This window comes from Chrysoperla carnea, chromosome 5 (genome assembly GCF_905475395.1).
Source record: "Chrysoperla carnea chromosome 5, inChrCarn1.1, whole genome shotgun sequence".
NCBI lineage: Eukaryota > Metazoa > Arthropoda > Insecta > Neuroptera > Chrysopidae > Chrysoperla > Chrysoperla carnea.
In genome coordinates, this window is record NC_058341.1 from 53,546,341 (window position 1) to 53,563,991 (window position 17,651).

The 17,651-nt window shown below is 29.9% G+C and overlaps 1 protein-coding gene across 3 annotated transcripts in view; it reads left to right on the forward strand.

The window, feature by feature from the left end:
- Nucleotides 1-16,415, forward strand: part of LOC123301011 — a 179,739-nt gene extending 163,324 nt beyond the window's left edge. For 2 of the 3 annotated variants that reach the window (XM_044883722.1, XM_044883723.1), the window contains 5 exons: nucleotides 10,070-10,369; nucleotides 10,449-10,660; nucleotides 10,744-11,235; nucleotides 11,384-11,797; nucleotides 12,239-16,415. In XM_044883722.1, the coding sequence (XP_044739657.1) occupies nucleotides 10,070-10,369; nucleotides 10,449-10,660; nucleotides 10,744-11,235; nucleotides 11,384-11,797; nucleotides 12,239-14,449 (3,629 nt within the window). In that variant the 3' untranslated portion in view covers nucleotides 14,450-16,415. The remainder of the gene's footprint in view (nucleotides 1-10,069; nucleotides 10,370-10,448; nucleotides 10,661-10,743; nucleotides 11,236-11,383; nucleotides 11,798-12,238) is intronic. The other variant, XM_044883724.1, reaches the window with a different exon arrangement.
- The last annotated feature ends 1,236 nt before the right edge of the window (nucleotides 16,416-17,651 follow it).

Here is a 17,651-nt window from a genome sequence, read left to right on the forward strand (position 1 = left end):
TAATAAAATGTTCACAGATAAGATTTTAGGAAACTGATTACAAAAATAAGCAATTTTTATAGCAGCGTTTACATTTTTGCAATATCAAGATTGTTTTTAATCATATACATACTTTAATTGTTTCGTAAATTTCATTATTTTACGTTCCACGTTATAAACTGAATTAAAGCGATAAAAAAGGATAGAAATTACTTTTAGAATAAATTTATTATAGCAAAAACAGATTGTTTTCAATACCTAGATTATTAAGGTATTTAAAGTATGAAGAATTAGTTCGTTAGTTAAATTTCAGTTTAGTTACATCACATAGACATCCACCACTCCACGGAGACGACCGACCGTGAATATTATTACATAAATGTAATAGAATTATCATATTCGAGTAGAAACATATTTTAATTTAGTTACAAAAACACCAATAATATATTAAATTACCATAATTCTATAATAAATATTTTCCCATATTTTCTTTTCGAAGAAAAACAATAATTAAATTCCTGTAAAATATTTACTGAATTTATAATAATTTTCATAATATTTTTGTTTTAATAACTATAGCTGAATCCGCAGCATTACAGAATTATTATTTTGGATTTTTAAAAATCCGTTCGCCAAAAAGAAATCTTTGAATCTTTTGCGAATATTGCTATGAAGTAAGGAAAAGACGCTTATCTAACACTCATGTTTATTTTAAGTGGGCTGAATTTCGAATATTTCTTACTTATTGCAATTAGAGATGAAACACCTATTGCACCTGACAGCGGTTATGTTAACTAACGCTGAGTACACTTTAGTAAAGCAACCCAATTTGTGTCTTCCAAATTAAGATTAGATTCTTTAATTTTAAACTTAAACTAAAACATAATAAAATTATAGCCATACAAAAACGATTTTTACAATGGCAAAACTGAAATTATTGCCTGGCAATTTTATTATATTAATATTATATGTTATTTTATTTTTATTACTAAAAAGGCATTACATGTGTTTCCAAAATTTAAAAAACCCCCGACAAATTTTTCAAACTGAACCGATTTTGAAGATGATCGCCAATTTTTTAGTTTTTTCGGATATGGAACCGTAAACTCGTACTTGAAACAGAACACTGTCCGTTAAATTACCTTTCAAACGAAACAAAAAATATCAAAATTGGTTCATTCGTTTAGGCGCTACAATGCTACAGACAGACAGACAGACGGACACACACACATGATTTTTTTTTAAATGGTTAAAATCTTATATAATATTTCTCTGGCCTATTTTTTCCTGTACATATCTTCCTTATTCCTTTATCAAATTTTATGGTTTATCCCTCATTTTACATCTAATCGGGCTGGAAAATGATGATAATAATAGACTGACAGTCTAAATATGTGTCGCTTAGGAAATAGGCTAGAGAAATAATATTAAGATTTAATTTTGTTCATTAAGAAATTTATATATCATATCTGTAATAAAATTGCCTATAAATAGAATGAAAGTAAATTACTGTTATCACTTACTAGTAATTTTTAAATTTTCGCAGCTTTTTTTCGGAAGAGTGAACTAGTAAACACAAAGGGCTACCAGAAATACTTCATCCCTACCAAATTTCAATTAGAAAAGAAATATTCAAAATCCAGCACCAACCTTTTCGTGAAATTTTCAAATAATAGAATTGTAGGGGGTAGGGAAATGTATTTACAATACCTAGAATCGTATAATCCATAATTATATAATTAATAATGATTTTTAATTAAATTAAAATTCGCTTTGTTTATAAATATGTACAATTTAATTTAGTTCGCTTAAAATATTTATAACGAAAGAGCAAAAAAACATTGCGTTTTTTTTTTTTTTTTTTATCCATTTATCATTTTATTTAACTAATTATTAATAAATATTTAATTGGATAAAGCCTTTATCCAGCGTAATATGCATAAAAATTATTTAAAAAGTTAATTTTATATGAATACAGGATGTTACAAGAATATGGTATTATTTTATTATTTCATATTTTTACAACACATCAGATCAACTTTGTAAACTCTGCAAAAATTAAACTCTGCAATATTCAATTTTCCGTTTTATTTTTTTGATTCATTGATTACTAATTATCTGGTGATATTTTTCTATCAATATTCAAAATGTCACTGAGTTTAATATCAGATCAGTAAATTCTCGTAAAAACAAACAATTATCTGGGCTAGTTTGGAAGAAAAATTTTTTTTTTGAAGAACGTTAAAAAAATACAAACAAATAAGCCTTTTGTTTTTATAATTACGACCGAAGAACGGAAAAAGGAGAAAATATCTATATAACGAAAACTATTGAAAAGAGAAGTTACATAATATCATTTATTATTTTACAAAATTTACTGTAAGGTACAAATCGGTTCAAAAGTTATAAAATGCACCCCGAATACAAATTTTCATATCCAATTTCCTATTTTATTGAATCCCAAGTAAAATAAAAATTCTCTGTATAAATTAAAATTAATCTCTTCGATAATTTCCGTTATAAAATAGATAATGATCTGAGCTTAATCTTTATTTTTTTTATTGGTAAATCGTATGTTGCTAAACAACGCCATCTACTACAACCTAGCCTAAGTGTTGCAGTATCGATAAAGCAATTAGTTGCTCCCAATTTAAAAAAAAAAAAGTATTACTACTCGCCAATAGATGACAGGAAAGTCATATTTTTCAGTTTTTCCTGAAAACACGGATAAAGCGGCATTTTCTAAAAATGAAATCTAGCTAGATTGATTTTTCGCCCCAAAAACCCTCTACATACTAAATTTCATAAAAATCGTTGGAGCCCTTTCCGAGATTCCAGATATATATACAAGAATTGCACGTTTAAATATATAAGATGATATTTCACGTGTTCCTGTTTTTGAATTCTAAATCAAAGGGTTTAATTTCTAACCTTTTCCTACTTTTCAACAAAAACAAAATTTATTATTCTGGAATTGTACAGATAATTTTTTGTTTTTATATTGGGAAAATAACTAATACATCAAGCAATGGTCTATGAAATAACTAGATCATGTAAAGTAGTCCACTCTTCTTTAAACTTTTTCGGATATGGAACCGTAAACTCGTACTTGAAACAGAACACTGTCCGTTAAATTACCTTTCAAACGAAACAAAAAATATCAAAATTGGTTCATTCGTTTAGGCGCTACAATGCTACAGACAGACAGACAGACGGACACACACACATGATTTTTTTTTAAATGGTTAAAATCTTATATAATATTTCTCTGGCCTATTTTTTCCTGTACATATCTTCCTTATTCCTTTATCAAATTTTATGGTTTATCCCTCATTTTACATCTAATCGGGCTGGAAAATGATGATAATAATAGACTGACAGTCTAAATATGTGTCGCTTAGGAAATAACTAATACATCAAGCAATGGTCTATGAAATAACTAGATCATGTAAAGTAGTCCACTCTTCTTTAAACATTAATTCATTTGAACATTATTGTTGTAAATTACTATGGTCTCTTAATACGTATCTATTTATTTAACACCTACAAAACTTTTATCGTAGTTTTTTAAGACAAATGCTGTCGTCAGGTAAAATGTTTTTCCCAAGCACGTTGAAAAATATGAATCGTACGCTCTGTTACCATTTACGTTAATTATCTACTTTCATATTTAAGCGAAAATCATCCTTTATAACAATTTTTTTTAAACATTCCACTTAACCAATATCAATTAAATAAAAAAAATTATTTTGATTTTCGATCCTTGTTTAATATATAAAAAATATTATCTCACACCCCTAGTAAAAATCCACCATGGTCTCTCATTACACACGGAAAATATTTAGTGTTTGATGTTTGATGACTTTTTTTTGTCAGTGTAATTTTTTTTAAATATATACTACAGTTAGTTCACTTGGGATTCAAAAAAATTTTATGTCACTCAACTCATACAGCATTTGTGTGATAAATTTTATTGGAAGGAAGAAGAGAGGTGGACAAAAAAATTGAATACAGGTTTTTTTTCAATTTTATATATCAATCCCAACATCATATCAGCAGCAATCGAATTAAATATTAAATTAGCTTTTTTTTTGTGTGAGATATTTTTGTTTTATGTATTTTGAAATGTCGTTTTTTATTTTTGAGTAATTGTGTGATTAGTGAATATTTTTGTATGTTTTTTAAATTTAACCCTTTATTAGTCACTTGCTACAATAGAAATAACAATTGCTTTTGTCATCAATTTAATGAAAATTATTTTCTTAACGTGTTATATAAAGAATAAGCAGTACAAATATCAAGATTATTTTGATGACTAATAATTTTCGAGATATCACCAAAAATCTCTCCAAACTATAGGAATTTTTGCGATACCCTAAAAAATACTTGGTCAATCGTTTAATGAACCAAATTTTAGTATTATTTGTGCCAAAATTATCTTGTAAGAGGGTAATATTGCAAAAAAGCAGAAACAACCCCTTATAATGCGTAATTTTGACTCAAAAAATACAAAAATTGTGTTTATTTGATGTTTGGATGCATTGTTTCCAAGATACTGTTCAAAAATCAATATTAGGGGTAATGAATACCCATTAACATTGCTTATCACCTAGAAATTCTACGAGGGAAATTCCAAAAATGAAGTTAATTGAGACAAAAGATTAAACTCTTTTATGACAATAAAGTTCAATGTGACTGTAGCCTGCACGAATTTCCAAAATATAAAAAAAAAGTTTTCTTCATTTTCAAAAGTGATTCTTATGGCTACTCTGAATTATCGATTTGAATAAAAATCAATATTAAAGGTAATGAATAGTGGCGGATTTAAGAAAAAGGGCCCAGTGGCCAAAATATCTCTAAGGTCCTGAAACTATAGTTTAGAGACGTTTTTTTGGTCTTTGTTACTGAACTTGGTGCCCTCCTCGTGGTTCATAAAAATCTTCGTTCCCCCTGGTGGTGCCCTTTCATAAACATTTGTCTTTCCTCCCTTTGTCGCTTTTTTTTAGTTTTCGTAAATGCACTTAGGGCTCCCTTGTGGCGAGGGCCCAGTGGACAACTGCTCCTTTGCCACTCTTTAAATTCGCCACTAAAATTCTCTTCTCTTAAACTTCAACGTAGCTTGTACGAATTTTGTACAAATTTTAAAATATCAGAGAAAAAATCTAAAAATTTGTGAAAGAAAAATTGGGGAGAAACTACTCCTTCCTGTGCTCCCCTCCTTGGTGACGTTCTTGTCTGTACAAACTCACTCAGATTGGGTTGTTGCACTCACTTCCGTAATAACAATTTATCTTCGATATTTTAATGATGGAAGTCAATAAAAATGACAATTTTTATTTTAAATATATGATTTTTTTCATAATAAATGAACAAAAAAACAAAATAATATAATTAGACAGCGATCATATGTATATGTATAGAAGTATAGAAACGATATATCTATCTCTTCGATATAAAATTCGACATACCATGTTACTATAGTCCAGAGTCCAGTTATATACAACAAGGTATCCCTTGACAATTCACAAATGGATTTGTTAAAATTAGTGTTTATATAATAATAATTTGTTAATATAATATTTTACATGTATGCTTCGTTGATAATTGTAATTCAGTTTTCAAACATTTCTACATTTTCCATATATAGTCAGTACAAGATGTACCAAAAACACGTGTGTCAAAGTGTGTAATCGAATTTTATGACCAAATTTATTAACGCCATTAGATTTCGATTAAAATTGCTTTAGAGGGGATTCAATTTCTTTAGTCGATGTCTCAGAAACTTCTTTAATCGCAAAAACAACGAAATTTCGGTTAGTTTGAACCTAAAAACATAAAACTTCAGCTTATTTAACGGTTTAATGAGCATTTTTCGGGATATCTTCTGAATCGATCCGAAATGTAATCTTTTTGTACTACAGGATTTGAAGCTATATCTAAAAAAATTACTAATCTAATCAATAAATAAATTCGATTTTTTGGGTCAAAATTACCCAATGTATCCAGTTTCACCAAATATGAAACAAGGAATTTTTTAGGAACAAGGAAGTGTCATCATTTTTTCAAATAGGTGCCCTTAAGAAAATAGCAAAAAATTGGAGTTTTTTTGGAGTTTTACAAAAATCCAGTCCAATTATACAAAAATCGCGTCCATTTGTCGATATTGTCTAAAATTGCCGGCAAGCAGTGAATGCGGTTACTTAAAAAAGAAATCAGGTTCAATTTGAAATTGAACGACAAGTTTCTGAGATATAAATTGAAATTATCGTTTTCAAGAAAGGTAAACTTCTTTTTGATACACCGGGTAACAAATTCTAGGTATATACGGTTTATAGATTTAAACTAATTCGAATGACATTTATTTTGTTTGGGATTGTCATTTTCATTTGTTGTTATTGTATCCTAAATGTTTGACACAAATTTCCTCTCAATTTTATAATCCTCTAAGGTTTTTGATCTATCTAATTCACCCACACAGCTACCCCATAATATTGACCCTTCTACTACATCTGACAAATAATAATGCATATTATTGTTATAAATTTTGAATTAAAACGTCTGTGATAATTATTATAAAGCAAAAAACAGATCTGGAAGAAATTTGGTAAGAGGCTACTGTCGATAAAGCATACTTTAAAATATACGAAATTACAGATGAAAAAAAATAGCTTTACGATTTTTTTTCGCTTTAGAAGTTCGATTTTAGCGAATTGCCGAAGGAAATGGAGCTAACTATTGCTTTTGTACTGATGATAGAATTTTGGGAAAATGTCTTCAAATCATCGATCCTACCTAATAGACGACAAAAATGACCATCGTTAAAATGTATATATATATATATATTTAAGATTTGAATAAAATTTGATATCAAGAAGGGCTTTGGTATTTGAAAGGTCAAGTTCGTCGATAAATCGACAGATAAACAAGGGGTGGGGAGGTGCGCAAAATACAAAATTTTGAATTTTTTCAAAATAAAAAATATTTTTGTATTTGTGATCAGTTTTAAGCAAAAAAGTACTCTTGTGATTTTTTCCATAGGCGCTCAGTTTTTGAAATAAAAATTCTTGAAATGCAATATTCGATTTTAAGAAAAATGTGTTATTTTTTCTATTTCTGAGAGGATTCGCTTAGCTAACGCAGCTCCCGCTATAAGCATTTTTTTTTTAAATATTAATGTGGTCACATAGATATGTTCACGAAGTTTCTAGGGATAGGTCGTGAATTTCCTTAACTGGGAAATCTTGACAGTTGTTTATGGTAAAAGCTCCTCGCAACGTAAAGAAAAATATGATTTCAAGACGGGATTTGTATATTTATTTTCTTGTAGAAATTAGGTAGGGGTTGAAGTACGCCTGACACCTGAGAGTGATTACGATAACTAGCACTAGTACGTTTACTAGTGCGCGAAAATTGCTGATTTTAAAAACATAATAAGAGCATTGTTTAAAATAATTTTGCATATCCTTTTAGTAGAAACATAAATTGCAATTGCCAGACAGCAATAAAATAAATATATAATCGTAATTTTTGTTGGGCTGTAATTAGTAACTAAAAAATGTAGTTTTAATTTGCCAATAGAAGCATAAAGCTTCTTTACTAGCGTGCATCCCGAATTATTTATTAAAAACTGGTTTAATTCCTAAAGCTTCCTTTGTGATCTATTATATTTTGTAGAAATATTTCAATGAGAGAAGGTCCAACGCGGAGTCAAATTTTGGCGGGCTTTGGTTAATTATTTTAAGCAAAAACAGATCTATTGTGAAATAGATCATAAAAAATTAACACATTGGAATGATTTAAAATTATATAAATCATTTAAAAATTAACAATACTTTTATTGGTTTGAAAGTATATTTTTCAATTTTTTTGTTATTATTATTCCCTAGGAACTATTATATTGTTGATTCCTAGAAAAATTGATTGAAAATTTTTATTTTCAATTTAAAATAGCAATTAATAATTGCAAAAAAATTCTGTTTTTATCATCCTTTCATATTTTTTCTAAGTAAATATTAAATACTCTTTTTTTCTATTTTGTTTTTAACATAAAAAATTGAAAGGAAATTAATTTACTAAAATAATAAATTTTCTATTTGAAAAAATAAATATATTTTTTTTGGTGTACTTTTAATTTATTAAAAATTAATAAAAATGAAATAAATATCATTTGGTTAAAAAAATAAGAAATATTATTTTATTTGGCTTAAAAACATCTAATAACTTCCATGTGTTTTTGCCAGCAATGCTAAATAAGGAAAAAAGTATTTTGTAAATTAACGTCTGCTAAATCATTAGTGACAAGTGTTATCTTACTTTAATTTTTAAATGTATAATATGTAGTAAGAGCAATTTTACCATTTTTGGCCTTAACAAGAATCGCTAATTATGCCGAAATACCCATTACAATCAACCCTTTTCCCTTTTAAAATTTCGAGAACTGCCTCTGTAGTCCCTTTTAAAAAATTAACATTTTAGAAAAATTCATAATTTTTAATCCCTACTAAAAGCTGATTTTCCCAAATTGTTAATAAAGGATAGCTCGTTTCCTGTAGAATACTTCAAGTAGAGAAGGGTGAAGTTATGGAAGTTAAAATATTAATTTTAATAGAATTTGAATCAATAACGATAATAATTCAAACATTTGTAATAAATGAATGATGTTTATCTAATATCCGTTCTTTTTTATCATATTTTCTATATTAGTTATTTCATTTAAAAAAATAAATAAAATTGATGTCTTTATTTGACATTTTTTTAAAGGGATCCGTAGTAAAAACCTTAAACTATAATTTATATTTAAAACATTGTATTTATTTTTTGAGGAATAAAAAGGGAAAATTTTTAGATTCTTATGTCTTTTTTTTTACGAATATTTTTTTTTTTTGACGCCAGAATTGAGTTGTTAAACAAAATTTTTTTTGCAAAAAATTGAAAGTTTATATTTATTATAAAGTCTTTTTATAAGTGTAAAAGTAACATTACTAAACTATTAGAATTGTTTTAACACGGCGACTCACATACAACAATCGACTTTGTATATTAATATTTACTGTGTCACAAACTTTTGTTATGTTGAAAATCAAGTTTCGACATTCAAAAAGTACTGTTTGGATAAGCAATTTCTTCTTAAGATATTGTACAATTTTTGATGAACATTGGCTAAATTAAAATTTCATTATCCCAATACAGACTTGAAAAAGATAGTTTTGAATGTTAAAATATTATGCCAAGTTACTTGAATTTACTCATGTCGATCTTTGTTGAACACCTTGTACGTAGTGCTCTGTAGTTCTGTACTTTGAAAATTGAAAACCCTAAAAAAAAAACTAAAATAAATATTACAAGAATCATTATACAAATTACTTGATTAATAATTCAAATAAAGAATGATAAAAATAAAAAAAACAATAATGTCGATTTTATCACTAGAAAAATGATGTATTTCAATTTCAATTATGTATATTTACTTTTTTTTTTAATCAAAAATGATATTAATAATAATAAATATCGATTTTTGTAAAATGAAACTTAGAATTATTAAATATTTAATTTGAAATTTATATGGGGTGTGCAAAAACTATTGCATTAAAAGAGCAGAGTTATATAAAGGAGAAAATTCTAAGAAGAAATGTGCACCGAGTTTCGAAAAAATCCAATACGTCACGTTTCAAAAATATTTATCAAAAAAAGGTACAACAATATTAGTATCTTTCAGAAAGGTTTGGAAAAATACAGCAAAAATGCTTAAAAGTTATCTAAAACCTTGACAAATTTTTAAGAAATATTTATATAACTAAAGTCTGCTGTATTTAAAACGGTGATGATAACTTTTTTCTTTGACGTAATAAAAATGAAGCAAATATATGTTTGCATTTAGTTATTGCCACTAAATAAAATGATATGAAATTCGTGAAGGGGCTTTTATTTTATTAAATCTTTATATTAAGCAAAGTCGTAGAAAATGAAATTTACTACAATTTACCCTCAACAATATCTGTGTAATTGAGTCCATTCGTAAAGAAAGCAAGCACTACGAGTATGTATTTTTGTATGGTTAAATTAACTAAACAATTTTTCCTTTTCTTTTCAGAAAAAGGTAGCGTGCCACACAATTGTGTTGTATGTAAAACCGAACTGGAACAATACCTTCAATCACGCCCATTATTGGCATCACATGCAAGTCAATATGGTTTACATCCCGATCAAATTGGACCTGATGCACGCGTATGTAACACATGTCGATGTAAATGTGTTCGTACTCGGTACACACACTGTCCATTACCAACATGTGGACATCATGCACGCGGCCGAGTCAAACGATTACGAACAATGCCATCCAGATGGATGGAATTACCACAAGATATATGGCAATCGGCTGTACAAGAATTTCGTAAGTTATTTTTTTTCGAGAACAATTTTTTAATGAAATTTATTATTTATGAAACTAAATTTGTATTCATTTTATTTAGAAATACCACAAGGTGTAACAAAATGCTGTTCAGCATGCTTTAACCGTATTTCACGACGCTTAGCACCACATTTACCACCATCAGGTACAGCTGCTGGAAGTCCTGGAGCTGCATGGGGCGAAGAAGAACGTACAAAATTACGTACATTACTCTCTGAGCATGGAGCTCATTGGTCATTGATTAGTGAACGACTTGGTCGACCAATTCACCAAGTAAGTATGCAAGATTTTCTTTGTGAGGATGGTGTCAGTTGTCCTATGAAAATATGTCTTAACTAATTTGTTTTCTGTTTCAGATTAAAAATTTCTATTTAGATCAACGTAAACGTTTAGGTTTAGATACATTAGTCGCTGAATATAATCGTACCCATCATGGTGAGGAACGTAAACCAGTGTTAACTGACGAAGAGGAATCTGGAAGTTCCACATCAAGTTGTGAAGAAATCACGGAAATTAATTCACGTGAACGCTTATCGAGTGATACAACATCAGCAAATTCGCCACCTGAAACATCTGGTATCAATCAACCAGATATACGTCCGACTAAACCAGATTATGATAGTTCAGCAACTGAAACGGCTGATGAAGGTCAAGCTGTTGAAGTTGAACAACGACAAAATTATTCACAAGCTACTATAACTGTGGTCAATGGTCCAGTGAATCCTGTGCAAGTACGTGGGGCTGAAAATGCATCTCCAATGACTGTCAAAGATTTAATGTTGAATGTTATTGAAAAACAATTGATGAAAAATCAAGGGGGTAATAATCCTCCCGTCAGTGGTGTCAATGTAAGTTATAATTTATTTATTCTAAATATTTGCCAACTTTAATTCAAAATATAATTCATTAAAATTAAACGAAAAAAGATTTTTATAGCTAGCAATATAGACAAATAATGATTGGCTCTACTAAATAATTTTTCGTGTCTTTTTCTAGGTGAGTGGAATAACTCCAACAATTTCTTCAATACTAAAAAGTGAAACACAAGATATAACTTTTGTACGCGAATTTAAATCACGACCAACGCAACCAAATCAACCAACACAAGACAACACATCGTTGGCAACACTATCAGTAGTGAATTCAACGCATGGTGGTGCTCCTGCACATCATATTGCACCCCAACAATCTCCTGTACAAGTTGTTCAACAGCAACAATCATCGACACAACAGCAACAACCTCAACAGATCCAATTACCAACACATGTGACACAAGTGCCCCATGTTGGACAAATTGCAGCTACAATAACACCAGTTCCACCACCGGGTAGTCAACATTCATCGCAACAACAACCACCACCACAACAACAGGAATTCATTCGTGGTGGTGAAGGTTTAGTTGTAGTACAAGTAAGTATCGTTTATTTTTTTTGAAAATTGATTAGTCAGAAGGACTGTGATTTTTGAGATATTACTATCTGGGGGCTCAATTTTAAAAACCAATGAACTGAAAGCGTCATATCTTTAAAAATGGATACAATTTTTGTAATTTTTGTGTGAATATTATCTTAAAACAGTTTTTTTTCCAAAAATTCATGTCTTCTAAAGAAATTTCCCGTAAAAATTGTTGAAAAATTTTGTTCTAAATTTAAATGAAAACGTAGAAAATAGGCTTATTTGAAACTGGTGAAAATGATTCCTCGGATAAAATTCATTCTGGGCTGTAATTCTCCAAATATTAAAATATTAACTTCATACGATTCTTTCTTAAAATCCAATGAACTGACAACGTCATATTTTAAGTTGCAAATTGTGATTTTCATTATTAATTTTGTACGTTTTTCTTTTAAGGTTCAACAAGCCCTACGTGAACGTGAACCCGAACCAGTCACACTAGATTTGAGTATAAAACGACCCAGAGATCCAGGCCAAATCTCCACACCCAAAATCCAACAACAACATACAATGTATCGTCCACAATCGATTGAACAATATTACCATCATCAAAAAACTCCACCATCTGTGTATGTATCGGCCATACCACAACAACATCGTCAAAAGACACCCACTCAACAACAAGTTCAAAATCATCAACAAAGTCCAAAACCAGCAAATCCAAAATCTGGATCAATCACTTTGGGTACACCCGTTCAACAGCAACAGCAACAACAACAATCGCCTCAGCAACAAACTCAACAACAACGTTACGATGGTTTGCTACGTCAAATGACTCCACCACCAAAAATGGGTTCCATTACGCAAGGTACACCAATACATTTACCTGGCGGTGGTACAGGAAGTGCAGGACATCATTTACAGCAACAAGATAAACGTGCTTACGAATATTACGCTAAACGTCAATCACCTACTGTTCAAGCGAATTACCAGCCCTCGTCTGCGCAACGGCCACCACAATCATATAGTATGGAACAACAGTTAAGCTCTCGGCAAATAATTATGAATGATTATATAACAAGCCAACAAATGCATGGAGGTGCATCGAGACGTAACGAAAAGTCTCAAGAATCACCACGCGGAACTGGACAGGGTAATCAAGTTGTAACTAGTGCAGCTGCAGCAGCGTTGTATTATGAAAATCAATATATGCAAAACCGAACACCACCTCCTTCAGGTTCAGCACCACCACCACCTCCACAACGACAAGGTGTTATACAACGTCACCATCGACCTTCGCCCCCACCACCCCAACAATCCCAGCAACAACAACAACGCCGTAATTATGCACCGTTAGCAGGACATGAGGCATTTAGCTCGTTAGTTGATGTCGCAGTACGTCAACCACAATTACCCGTCCCAAATACCACTCACAAAGACGGTGGAAGCTCCTCTGGAGGAGGCGGTGGGCATGAAGGTTTGGGTAAAACAATTGCTGATCATACGCATCGTTATTCGCAACTATCAGCGATGCATCAACAACAACGGCGTATGGTTGAATTAAATCGACAACAACATTTATATCAGCAACAGCAACAGCACCAGCAGCAGCAGCAGCAACAACACCAGCAGCAACAGCAACAGCATAATCAACAACAACAAAATCAACATCATAATCAACAACAATCTAATCAACACCATCATCAACAATCGAATCAACATCATCAACAATCAAATCAACATCATAACCAACAACAGCACCATCAGCAATCAAATCAACAATCCGCACATCATCAACAATCGAATCGTAATGAACCATCAACATTAACTGCTGCAAGCTTGATTGATGCAATCATAACTCATCAAATTAATCAATGTGGTGATTCGAATACCATTCCACGTGGTGGGGATGCCAATATGCAACAATCACGTCCCGGCGATCGTTTATTTCAAGGTTTCCACAATCCTTCGGTGTTAGAAAACAATAATGGAAACCATCATCACTCACCTGGGGGTGGTCCACCACCTGGTCAACCTAGTGGAGGTATTATAAATGTTGATTTAGATTCAGAGAATTCACCGCAACAAAAACTAACAGTGAAAGATTTTGCAGATTCGGTGATTAATCGTGATTTTAATGCTCCACGAGGTGGAAGTGCGGGCGGTCAAAGCTACTATCAACACAAACCACCGACGGCAGATGAGCGGCAAATAATTCGAGTGGCACAACAAAAACAGTATCACGCTTCTCCTCCGCCTCCTCCAAGGTCAACGAGTTACATTCACTCCCAACCGCATTCACAGTTAAGTGCGTTTGATTACATGAAACATCGAATTGTGGAAGTGATGCGAACTGAAGATGATAAACGTGACGATCCAAAACAATCCGAACACAAATCCGCAGTAGGTGGGCAAGCATCAGCAGAAAGTCCTGGTGAAATGGTTATTGATGAATCAAAACATGAATCATCATCGGTAACTCCTACGAATTTCTCAAATCAACCACCACCTCAATTTGCTGCCTACTCGTATAATACTCTTGTGGGGCAACATAACGTTGTCAATAAGGTGGATATAACTACATCGTCCTCAAACGAGAATAATCGACAAGCTGAACCCAAACCATTAATGTCCGCTCAATATGAGCCATTATCTGATGAAGATTAAGAAAACTACATAAAATACGTCATCAAATGTTCAAGAAAAATTCATGTGTAAAAATGGACAAAGTGAGCCATGTAAATATGAAAAGAGAGAGACATCAAAACATTAAAAAGAGATAATAACCAATTGTGGAGTGAAATGCGCTTGAAAACGCTTCTACAAATTTCACATTCAAGAAAACAGTTGAAAGAGGGTGAAAAATTACTATTTTTTAAGTTAATTTTCGAAGTGAAACTTCTTTAGTGATCATTAAAACTGGTTTGAGAACAATTAAAATTTAACTTTGACATTTTTTTTTTATTGAATATTTAATAGTTAGTGATAAATTGTGAGAAATATGACGAATTTTGAATTTAAATTCCCAGATATAGCTGTAAATTATTCGTAAGTTTATCTGTTTTTCCAACATGTTAGTCTCCCAAATTTCAGCGCCATCTAAATAAATATTTTTTGTAAAGAATGTAAATAATGACTGTTTAAGGTATGATCCATAAAAATAACCCGTTTAGTGCTCTGCAATTTTTCATTTGGTTTGTAATCAAAATATGATTGCCTTAATGAATCATATATCATTAAAAAAATTTGGAGATAAGAGTATAAGGAGCGTTTTAATTATGTTTTTAGCCTATGAATAATTGTCATTTTACATACAAAATTGATAATTGGAAAGTAGTTTTTGGCATAAATTGTATTGGCAAAATCTTTAATCCTTCAGATTGGTCGTCTATCGTACCACAATAATTACTCTTGTGATAAGAGAAAATCTCACGCTATTACTCAAGCGCCAAGAATGAACTTCAAACTTTGTTTACAATGTTTTAGGGTACTTATGTTTACGTGTGAAAATACATTAATTAATATGAAAGAATAGTATATTAAAACCTACTTTATTAAATGTTCTGGATAGATAATATCGCTTATAAAATATAATAATAATTAGTTATCATATTCTAATTATTTGCCAACTGTCTGTATATAAATTCTAATACGGCGGTTTGAAACTACAGAGGTAGCTAAAGTATAACGAAGCCAACCGAATTGCGTTTTTTTAACCGACTCTACTGAAGTGATGATAAAAACTCTCACAGCTGTTGATAAATATTTTTTGCTTTATATTTGTGTTTTAAAAAAAAATTTTATTCACTATCCTGTAAAGCCTGAAATTTGGTGAAAGTAACAAAGTTTTCAATGGTCATCCCATTTAACAATTTGAAGAAAAAAAATCAATTTAAAATAAGTGTGAGAGAATCTCTCTGCGTAATTGTTTTGAAGGGTTAAAACATCTATCTATTTATTCACGGTGCTATGAAAATTAATCTCTTATAAAATCTTTTTTATGCTCAATTCCAAGGTTTTATTATGATGAATGTCTCATTACAATGTTTCCTTTAAATTACAAATCAATGAAAAATTATTGGGCATTCAAACAGACAAAAGAAACTCGTTTTGAGTATCAGTTTTTCAAAGTCCTATTATTTAAATAAAAAAATTTAATTTGGGTGCTGCGACTCTGCGATTCTTTAAAGGAATGATTTGAAGTAATGAAATGCATTCCCATTTTCGGCAAATCATCGTCGTAAATGTCTAAAAAAGTTTCACTTCTATGATATTCCTAGAAATATTCACAACCCTCACATTTTTTTCCATCAACTAAAGTCACAATAAAAATTTTACGAACGGTGTATCAACACCGTTTCAATGTTCATGTAAATAATAAAGAAAAAAGATAATAATTTTATCATGATGTGCGCATGATCAATGGACGTTTATCGTGTTAAAATATCACGATTACAATGAAAATTTATTTAATCAAGCTTTTCTAACAAGAAAAATTATTAATTTTTGTTTAATTATAGACAATTATGCGCATATTCATATTTAATGCATTCACGCAGGATAAAATCATCAGTCTTTTGTCATTTAAAAATGACAGATGGTAATATATGTACATAACCTATAAAAAAAAAAAACTGAAATATAGCTTATATTAAAAAAAATGTAATTATTATTAATATTTAGATATAATTATTTTAATTTTTTTTGATATGTTTCGATTTGTTGGTAAAAAAAAATTATTAATTAAAAATAAATTAAAAAAATATGAAAAAAAAATAAATATCTATAAAAATATAGTAAATTAATTTTTAGGGAAAAAATGAATTTATTTTTTTGGTTTCCGTTTTCTTTTCTTTTTTTTTTATAATTTGATTGCTGTAAAAGAAACAAAATTATTTCAAAACTATACGCGCGCGATTTTTAGGTGCCCGTAAGATTTTTTTATGTTTCTTTTTCATTCCGGTTTTCAATATTTTTTCTGTTTTTTAGTTTTTAAAAATGAATTTTCTTTTTTTTTTTGAATAAATAATTGTAAATATGGACCAACCTCAGGTCTTTGGAAAATATTGTATTTCTTAACTTTTAGTCTTACAACAGTAGTTTATAAGTGAAAAATAAAACAAAATAAAAAAAAAATGATAAACAAGTCTTTACTCTTTATTTATGTAAAGTTTAAACAAAAAAAAAAAATGAAAAAAACTGTGTACAATTACTTTGTATTCACACCTTACACATAAAAAACACATATACACTGCTAATTGATATCTATCTATAATCTGTTTATTCTAGAAGAAAAATAACATAATATAACGGTAGCAGAAGAAAATCATCTAAACACATGGATCTATGGCCAAGCGTGTTGTATGAGTCATTTCAGAACAGTTGAAAATTGAGGGAGTGTTTTCAATATCTTGACTAACAATTTTTTTCTTTACGCAAATTTTCATAGTCGGAGATTTCTCTTTCTGTCTGGAAAATTTTTAATTGCACGGCAATTTTAACATTGATAAATTTTCATTAAGGTGTTTTCTCTCGCCACAATATTGTAAAAATGTTTTGAACTATATTCACGGCAAGAGTATACATGCTTGTCGTGGAATAATGTTAAATTGTTAACTTTAATGTAATATTGTACGACGTGTTGTTTAAAATTCTGTTAATATTTTAGTTATCTCACTTCAACGACCAATTCTTTAACTATAGTCGTTTCTGTTCAACAATAAAATTGATTAACCTTGCGGTATTATATGTTAACAATTAAACGATCAATAATAATTTGAGGTTTTTTTACTTAGAATAAATACACCAACGTTGAATTAGTTTTTTGAAGAATTAAAAAATTTGTTAAAAACATCTTTCCAACCTTTCC